Source organism: Rattus rattus, chromosome 17 (assembly GCF_011064425.1).
Source record: "Rattus rattus isolate New Zealand chromosome 17, Rrattus_CSIRO_v1, whole genome shotgun sequence".
Taxonomy (NCBI): Eukaryota; Metazoa; Chordata; class Mammalia; order Rodentia; family Muridae; genus Rattus; species Rattus rattus.
Window position 1 is genome coordinate 14,591,898 of NC_046170.1, and position 10,218 is coordinate 14,602,115.

At 41.4% G+C, this 10,218-nt stretch overlaps 1 protein-coding gene across 1 annotated transcript; it reads right to left on the minus strand.

Annotated features, from left to right (window-relative positions):
- Positions 1-320: 320 nt before the first annotated feature.
- Positions 321-9,361, minus strand: LOC116886616 (carboxylesterase 1C-like). Its single transcript, XM_032888124.1, has 4 exons — positions 9,157-9,361; positions 8,932-9,063; positions 934-1,006; positions 321-650 (listed from the first exon to the last, which is right to left on the minus strand). Exons 1-4 carry the CDS (start codon positions 9,359-9,361, stop codon positions 476-478), a joined length of 585 nt encoding a protein of 194 aa, XP_032744015.1. The 3' UTR covers positions 321-475.
- Positions 9,362-10,218: the final 857 nt, after the last annotated feature.

Sequence of the window (10,218 nt, forward strand, 5' to 3'; positions counted from 1 at the left end):
CTGCCTGACATCCGTGGAGAAGTCTGTGATGGGTGGAAAGTCCCCTCGGGTTTGTGGTTCTCAGGAGATTATGGTCCTACACTTTCTCACAAGTGGACCTTAGCATGGCAATGTGACAGTGTTGTCTACTTGGGGGTGAATCATGAAGTGATAATCATATCCTACCTCTCTTTCAATCAGCTGTCTTCCCTAGATCCCAGTAACTATTCCCCAAATCTTCTCATGAAAAGGTGTCTTTCTGTCAGCATCTCTCTTTATTCTTCTATCCCTGCCCTGTGAGGATGGATTCATCTTCAGCCCAAGACACAACTCTTGATTTGTTTCTAAAAGGAAATTTATTTCGAAGTTGAGATACAAATATCCCAACTGTGCAATTGTGCCGTTTCCTCCGTAAGATCCATCTTTGGCAAACAGCCATCCTTTGTGGAATAGCCCCATCTTTGCTCCTCTGGTCCTGAGGCTGGCAGAGACCCATTTATGTGTGTGCAGTGTGTTCTGTCTGAGGTGGATTCTTAGTCAGGAGCTCCGTCCAGAAAGCCACTTCCTCTCCTTTCAGTTTCTGGGCTTGCTGGGTGGTGGCACCAATCTGCAAATACCCTTCCTTCTGATCATATTCTGGCCAGTGAGGCAGCCCCTCTCCATTTGGGTTCCTGGGAACAGAATCAAAAGAATTTCTTAAGACTGTTCTATGACGGTCCATCCCTCTGAGGTCTGAGTGGATCTTTGGCTTATCTCAGTGGAGAGGCCGACAACCACCACAGAGAGCTTACATCTTTTGGAACAGCCCAACCGATTCTCAAAAATTCTCGCTATAGAACACTAATGTTACACAGAACGGTCAGGACTTATCACTCAGACTTCAGAGTCATCTTTCCTAAAAGATATGCCCGGCCACAGCCTATCCACCCTACTCATTTTTGCCATAAGCCTCACCCATTTCGAGCAAAGTTGGCCCAGAACTTCATCACCAACTTGCTGAGATTGGTCTCCTCTTCTGAGGCGCCCTCTGTGAGGAAGAGAAAAAATGTTTTGCTATTGGAAGTATGAACCAGATGTAGCTTCATCCATGAGGCTGTTGGAAAGGCAGAACAAGATGCTCTCTCCTTCACGACTCAATGAAATGCTCCAGTGTGAGAAGGCCCTGGCTAATCACTGTGAATGCTCAGGGGTTGAGGGGAGAGACCGATCTGTCCCCCAGCAGTGGGAATGTGCGCACGCACCATGAGCTTGCTCCTTTGCTGTCCATGTTCGTCTGCCATTCCCTCCTTCCTTGGGGTGAAAATGTCACATTCCAGAGTGCCCTTTGTTTTGGATATTTGCTTCTGGGTCTTTTCTGAGTCACTTATACACAGTATTATTATCAACAGACTATAAAAGATATCAAAACTACAAAGGACTAAGGAGTAGTCCAGCTAGGAAATGCCCATAAGAAGTCATGAGCTGGGATTCTGAGCCTATGGAAATGCTGAAGAGGGTTAGGACACTAAACACATCTGTGACAGGATTTCCTTAAATATCACATTATTGGGCTGGAGAGGTGGCTTAGTGGGTCAAGGCACTTGCCACACTTGCAACGTGAGAATCTGAGTCATACTACTGGGACGCATAGTAGAAGGTAAGGAACTATTCACGTAAGTTGTTCTCTGATCTTCAACAAGCATGGGTGTGTACACACTCACGTACACATACACACATATAAATATACAGATGTACCTATAGAGAAACATCACACAATATACACATACACATACATACACTCGAAAGTGCACATATACACATACACACATGTATACACACAGAGAGAGAAACCCACACACATATACATATGCACACGCAAAAAAATCTAAATATCACATTATTAAGTCTATCATAGATTTAATGATGCCAGACAATCTTCCTAGGAAGTGGAAATAGAGTAGACAGTTAAGGAAAGATGAGGGTAAGGAGAAAGGGGGGAAGAGGAGGATCAAGTGAAGAGAAGGAGGTAGGAGGAGGGCGAGGAAGGGAATGATGGGAGAGACAGTTAAATTCAGGGTCATTGAGGCATAGTATGGAAATTCAATATAGTAGAAGCTCCCTAAAATGTATGCATATATGAAGTCAATTTAAATAAAATTGATGACAGGTAAGGGCAGGAGACAAAATCCCTACTGGACATCTCTTGTCACTAAAAGATGCTTCCAGTTCTGGGATTGGGTTACATCTAATTGGATGTTGGCCAAAGGGGTCTCATGGGAAACCCAAAACAACCCAGACTGTTGTCAAGACTATAGGTTGCTCTCCACAGGCTAATGGGAGGCCCCATTGCTGGAGACAATACCTATACAACTCATTGAACATGGAGAGATCAATGAGAGAGCCTTCAGCCATACTCTCCAGTGTCTTTGGTACAAGAGGGTATTCTGCACACTCCCAATAGAGCAACGTAAACACCGAGCCAGCTACAAACCCTTTGATCTACAGCAGTGCCCTGTCTGGAAGATGGCACAAAGCTTGTGGGAGCAAGCAGCCAATGTCCCATTTGACTTAAGGTCCACTCCAGAAGACGCTGGAACCCATACCTGACACTGCTTGAATGATGATGAACCAGAGACTAGAGAGCTTAGGGACCTGGGCAAAAGCAAGTACTATTGTTGTAAAATAAAAGTTAGTAAATAAATAAAATTTAAAAGGTAGCAATAGAAAGACTCCTAATGACATTCTGCTATACTCAAAGATCGGGTCCTTGCACAGCCACCATCAAAGAAGTTTCCTCCTGCAGAAGATTAGAACAAATACAGAGACCTGCAGCCAGACATTAAGCAGAGACTGTTCTGGAACACTCAGCCCTAAATGGGTTGTTTCCATCAAATTCGTCTCTTTAGGATCCAGGGAACACTACTGAGGAGGAGGTGGAAAGAACATAAGAGCCAGAGGGCATGGAGGACACTAAGGAAGCAAGGTCCTCTAATGAACAGGATAGATACACATGTGAACTCAGAGACTAAGCATGCACAGAGCCTTCACAGGTCTTCACCAGATGGCATCCCAGAGCTGTAAAAAGTGGATACATGCCCCCTATCCCTAACTTAGAAGCCACCTTTAATGGATAACCACATGCAAATGAAAATTTAATTTCACCCAAATCCCTTGGGGGAGATAGCTGAGCACCCAGAAGTGCAGACCATCCGGAGACCGCAGGACAGTCCATCACTTCTGCCCACCCTTGCTCACATTCCTGGCCCAAGAGGAAACTGCATAGTGCCTCTGGATACAGGAATACAGGAGCAGTCAGCTGCAGGAACCTGGAGTCCAGGTCTGTTCCTGGAACTGAACTGAACTGGTCAAACAGCTCCCTGCCCAAATCCTGTGTGTGTGTGTGTGTGTGTGTGTGTGTGTGTGTGTGTGTGTGTGTGTGGTGGGGGCAGGGGGAGCTGGATCCTCAGAAGTGTGGACACTCCTGAGAAATCAGAGGAGACTACCCTCTGCCACATTCCCTACCCAAGAAGGAAACGCCTAGTGCCATCTGTGCCCCCTGCACACAGGAACCTAGGAGCAGTCAGGGGCAGGACCCTTTCAGTTCCTGTCCTTGCCTAGAGCTGAAAACCAGCCTCCAGGAGTGACTACATGACTGGGAGAGGAACACTCTGTTCCCAGAACTGGCTGAAAGAAAACAGGAAAACAGGTCTATAGGAGTGCTGACCCATAGGCCTACAGGAGGATCAAGCCACCATCAGAAACAGCAAGACAAGCTAACACCAGAGACAACCTGATGGCAAAAGGCAAGCACAGGAACCCAAGCAACAGAAACCAAGACTATTTGGCATCATCAGAGTCCAGTTCTTTCACAAAAGCAAATACTAGATATTCAAACACACTGGAAAAGCAAGATTTAGATTTAAAAATCATATTTTATCATGATGATGGAGGACTTTAAGAAGATCATAAATAACTCCATTAAGGAAATACAGGACAACACAAGTAAACAAATAGAAGCACTTAAAGAGGAAACAGCAAAATCCCTTAAAGAATTACAGGAAAAAACAACCAAACAGGAGAAGGAATTGAACAAAACCATCCAGGAGTTTAAAATGGAAATAGAAACAATAAAGACAACACAAAGGGAGACAACTCTGGAGATAGAAAACCTAGGGAAGAGATCAGGAGTCATAGATGTGAGCATCACCAACAGAATACAAGAGATAGAAGAGAGAATCTCAGGAGCAGAAGATACCATAGAAAACATCGACACAACTGTCAAAGATAATGTAAAATGGAAAAAAGCTCCTAGCCCAAAACATACAGGAAATCCAGGACACAATGAGAAGATCAAACATAAGGGTGATAGGTATAGAAAAGAGTGAAGACTCCCAACGTAAAGGGCCAGTAAATATCTTCAACAAAATTATAGAAGAAAACTTCCCTAGCCTAAAGAAAGAGATGCTCATAAACATACAAGAAGCCTACAGAACCCCAAATAGATTGGATCAGAAAAGTAATTTCTCCTGTCTCATAATAGTCAAAACACCAAATGCACAAAACAAAGAAAGAATATTAAAAGCAGTAAAGGAAAAAGGTCAAGTAACATATAAAGGCAGACCTATCAGAATTAAACCAGACTTCTTACCAGAGACTATGAAAGCCAGAAGATCCTGGACAGATGTCATACAGACCCTAAGAGAAAACAAATGCCAGCCCAGGCTACTATTTCCAGTAAAACTTTCAATTAACACAGAGGAAGAAACCAAGATATTCCATGACAAAACCAAATTTACACAATATCTTTCTACAAATCCAGCGCTATAAAGGATAATAGATGGAAAAGCCCAACACAAGGAGGGAAACTACACCCTAGAAAAAGCAAGAAAGTAATCTCCTTGCAACAAAACCAAAAGAAGAGAGACACACAAACATAATCCCACCTCTAAATATGAAAATAACAGGGAGTAACAATCACTATTCCTTATATCTCTCAACATCAATGGACTCAATTCCCCAATAAAAAGATAGAGACTAACAGACTGGATACATAAAGAGGACCCAGCATTTTGCTGCATACAGGAAACACAATTCAGAGATAGTCAGACACTACCTCAGAGTAAAAGGTGGCCAAGCAAATGGTCTGAAGAAGCAAGCTGGAGTAGCCATTCTAATATTGAATAAAATCAACTTTCAACCAAAAGTCATCATAAAATAAGAAGGACATTTCATAGTTGTCAAAGGAAAAATCCACCATGATGAACTCTCGATCCTAAATATCTGTGCTCTAAATGCAAGGGCACCTTCATTCATAAAAGATACCTTACTGAAACCCAAATCGCACATTGCACCTTACACAATTATAGTAGGAGATTTCAACACCCTACTTTCATCAACAGACAGATCATGGAAACAGAAATTAAACAGAGACATATAGAAACTAACCAAATGGACTTAACAGATATTTATAGAATATTCCATCCTAAAACAAAAGGATATACCTTATTCTCATCCTAAAACAAAAGGATATACCTTCTTCTCAGCACCTCATGGTACCTTCTCTAAAACTGACAATATAATCAGTCACAAAACAGGCCTCAACAGATACAAGAAGATAGAAATAATTCCATGCATCCTATCAGATCACCACAGACTAAGGCTGGTCTTCAATAACAACAAAGACAGAAAGCCCACATATACATGGAACTTGAACAATGCTCTAGTCAATGATAAATTGGTCAAGGATGAAACAAAGAAGGAAATTAAAGACTTCTTAGAATTTAATGAAAATGAAGGTACGACATACTCAAACTTATGGGACACAATGAAAGCTGTGCTAAGAGGAAAACTCATAGCTTGGAGTGCCTGCAAAAAGAAGCAGGAGAGAGCATACATCAGCAGCTTGACAGCACACCTAAAAGCTCTAGAACAAAAAGAAGCAAATACACCAAGAGGGGTAGAAGGCAAGAAATAATCAAACTCAGAGCTGAAATCAACCAAGTAGAAACAAAAAGAACTATACAAAGAATCAACAAAACCAAGAGCTAGTTTTTTGAGAAAATCAACAAGATAGTTAAATGCTTTGCCGGACTAACCAGAGGGCACAAAGAATATGTCCAAATTAATAAAATCAGAAATGAAAAGGGAGATATAACAACAGAATCTGAGGAAATTCAAAAAATCATCAGATCCTAATACAAAAGCCTATATTCAACAAAACTGGAAAATCTGGAGGAAATGGACAATATTTTAGATAAATACCAGGTACCAAAGTTAAATCATGAACAAATAAACCATCTAAACAACCCCATAACTCCTAAAGAAATAAAAGTAGTTATTAAGCGTCTCCCAACCAAAAAGAGCCCAGGACCAGATAGGTTTAGTGCAGAATTCTATCAGACCTTCATAAAAGACCTCACACCAATACTGTCCAAACTATTCCACAAAATAGAAACAGATGGAGCACTACCAAATTCCTTCTATGAATTACTCTTATACCTAAACCACACAAAGACCCACCAAAGAAAGAGAATTTCAAACCAATTTCCCTTTTGAATATTGACACAAATATAACTCAATAAAATTCCTGCAAACCGAATCCAAGAACACATCAAAATGATCATCCATCATGATCAAGTAGACTGCATCCCAGTAATGCAGGGATGGTTCAAAATATGGAAATCCATCAACATAATCCACTATATAAACAAATTCAAAGGTAAAAATCACATGATCATTTCATTAGATGCTGAGAAAGCATTTGACAAAATTCAACACCCCTTCATGATAAAAGTCCTAGAAAGAATAGGAATTAAACCTAGTAAAAGCCATATACAGCAAACCAGTAGCTAACATAAAATCAGTCTGGAGGTTCCTTGGAAAATTGGACATGGCACTACCTGAGGACCTAGCTATACCTCTCCTGAGCATACACCCACAAGATGCTCCAACATACAACAAAGACACATGCTCCACTATGTTCATAGCAGCCTTATTTATAATAGCCAGAAGCTGGAAAGAACCCAGATGCCCTTCAACAGAGGAATGGATACAGAGAATGTGGTACATCTACACAATGGAGTATTACTCAACTATCAAAAACAATGACTTCGTGAAATTCATAGGCAAATGGAATGAACTAGAAAATATCATCCTGAGTAAGGTTGCTCAATCACAGAAAAACGCACTTGGTTTGCACTCACTGATAAGTGGATATTAGCCTAAAAGCTCGAATTACCCAAGCTGCAATCCACAGACCACATGAAACTCAAGAAGAAGGATGACCAAAATGTGGATGCTTCACTCCTTCTGAAAAAGGGGAATAAAAATATCCACAGGAGAGGATAGGTAGGCAAAGTTTAGAACAGAGACTGAAGGAACGGCCATTCAGAACCTGTTCCATGTGGCATATACATATACATATACATATACATATACATATACATATACATATACATATACATATACATACACATACACATATACATATACATACACACACATATATATACATACACACACACATATATACGTACTAATCCACCAATACTAGATAAGAAGGATGAAGCTAAGAAGTGCATGCTGACAAGAACCAGATATAGATCTCTCCTGAGAGACACAACCAGAACATGTCAAATACAGAGGCGAATGCTAACAGCAAACCACTGAACTGAGAACGTGATCCCCGTTGGAGGAATTAGAGAAAAGATTGAAAGAGCTGAAGGGGCTTGCAATCCCATAAGAACAACAGTGCCAACCAACCAGAGCGTCCAGGGACTAAGCCACTACCCAAAGACTATACATGGACTGACCCATGGCTCCAACTGCCTATGTAGCAGAGGATGGCATTGCTGGGCACCAATGGAAGGAGAAGCCCTTGGTCCTGCCAAGGTTGGACCCCCAGTGTAGGGGATTGTCGGGGGCCGGTGGTAAGAGGAGGTGGATGGGGAAGGGAACACCCATATAGAAGGGGAGGGGAGAGGTTAGAGGGCTTATGGACAGGAAACCAGGAAAGGGAATAACATTTCAAATGTAAATAAAAAGTACCCAATAAAAGAGAGAGAGAGAGAGAGAGAGAGAGAAAGAGAGAGAAGAAGAGAAAGTAGTAACTAGTAAAAAAAAAAAAAAAAATTTAATTTCCTTCAAGGGAGGAAACAAACTACTCTTAAGGGTAGGCTGTGTGCCCAGCAGGAGATAGCCAATAGGCAACACACTGAATGACATCTTCGGAGGTTGATTGTCCTATAATGGCATTTTAGGACTCTTTCTTTGTTTAGAAAGCGTATTATTTTTATTTTACTTGAATATTATTGATATGTATTTTTTCCTTTTGCTTTTCCCCACAGGTCCTTCGCATATATATTATAGCTTTCAGTTCAGTGCTTTAATGAGATTCTCGAGTTGCTCTCTGTTTCTTGTGCCTTTTCTTGGGTTCTTTTCCTTCTGCTTGTTTTGTTCTTTTCTAATGTGTTAGTTTTTTCCATATTTATTTTATTATTATTCTTTTGTTTTCTAATGAGAGACAGAAAGGGGGTGGAGTCACATAGGAGAAGAAGTGAGGGAGAACTGGGAGGAGTTGAGGGAGGGGAAACTGAAATCAGGATATACTATGTGAGGGAAAAAGGTTATGTTCAATAAAAGGGAAAATATGTCATGTAACAATTCAAGGTTTGGGGGAAATTAAATTGTGGTAATCTAGATCTAGATCTGTGTTTTGTGGGTGATTCACCACCTCTCTCACTGATGCCCCAGATCATGATTCTGAGAATGCCTATGGCTGGGGACACATGAGCTATCTTTATGTTTGATAGAACAGAAGAAAGGTTGGGGACTGCCTAATGGAGCTCAGTTCTGCTATAGAAGGCCAGGAAACCAGCATTAGGAAAAAAAGAGAAACTTGCTGAAGGCCCAAAACCAAGACTAGAGAACCCGGTCCTCCTGACTCCCAGAGCACACCTGGCCAAGAGCCCATACCTTTTAAAAATGGAGTCCCAAAGACAGAGAAGATTTCATCACCATGGTCTCCCTGAACTGTCTGGGGTCTGTGGTCAGACACGAAGCTTGGGCGATACTGAAACTCATACATGTAGGTGGGCGCTCCGGCATCTGAGGAGACATGGATGGGTGTACAGTTCATGTTAGCAGACATACATCTGGGTGGTACTGAGATCTCCATCCTTGAAGAAGATGGTTGATTACCAGTGTAGGACAGAAGCAGCTTTTCGAAAGCCTGGTCACCTGCTTGGGTTGCACAGCTGGTTGAGGTAGACCTGGGGATCTGAGCCAGGTGTTTATGGAATGCAGGATGAGCAGGTGCAATGCAGGCAGTGAGAGTTTGGATGTGTTTAGTGATCGTCCACAGTGCCGCTTCATTCTGAGGAGATCTGTACCTACGCATACTCATGCTGGTTTTGAGCATCCCAGTGCTAAGATCTTTTCGGAAGTGAGGGGGAAATATTAAATCCCCCAGAGAAAAGCTCGTGGAGCTCATTGTCTCTGCTGCTGCCTTGGGAGCACTTGCTAGGGTCCTTTAAACGGAAAGATCAGTGTACTAATGAGTAACATAGAAGTCAGTGATGCTAACTTGTGAAGCCATGTTCAGGACACCATGGGACCGTATTCTTAATTTGTAGGGCCTTTTTTCTTATCGCATGGGTTCTGTACAAAAATACTGCTAACAATGAACATTAAAATACCAATTCAAAATGATCTAAACTGTGACACAAAAAATGTTAAAAAAAAGTTGGGCTGGAGAGATGACTCCGTGATTAAGAGAACTGAATGCTCTTCCAGAGGACCCGAGTTCAGTTCTCAGCACACATACAGCAACTTACAATAATCTTGCAACTCAAGTTCCAGGATTCGGTTTCTTCTGGCCTTTGTGGGCATCAGACATACTTATAGTGCACAGACATACATAGGCAAATCTACTCGTACACGTAAAATAAAAAAATAAAATGAAAAATAGATAAAATTGTACAGTTGTTATATGAAATCAAATTACATTGTTATCAACTTATAGTAGGTTCTGTGGGTATAGGCCCTCACGATAACCACGATGTGAAACTTTTTTAGCAAAGCATACAATAAAAATAAAAAATCCAAAGCATGTAAGTCATTCAAGCCATCAAGTCATCTGGAAGTGACCAAGAGAGTGAGGTAGAAAGACAATATTTATAAAACCAGCAGAAATAACTGATGTCACTGGTGTTAGTAAGTCCTTGCCTATCATAAATTTCCTTCGTGTAAACTCTCCAGTAA

Coding starts and splice junctions, on each gene's coding strand:
- LOC116886616 (XM_032888124.1), bottom strand. CDS start 9,361: ATGAGTATGCGTAGGTACAGATCTCCTCAGAATGAAGCGGCACTGTGG. Junction 9,064..9,156: donor GCTGCTTCTGTCCTACACTG/GTAATCAACCAT, acceptor ATGTCTCCTCAG/ATGCCGGAGCGCCCACCTAC. Junction 651..933: donor GCCAACTTTGCTCGAAATGG/GTGAGGCTTATG, acceptor TTCTGTTCCCAG/GAACCCAAATGGAGAGGGGC.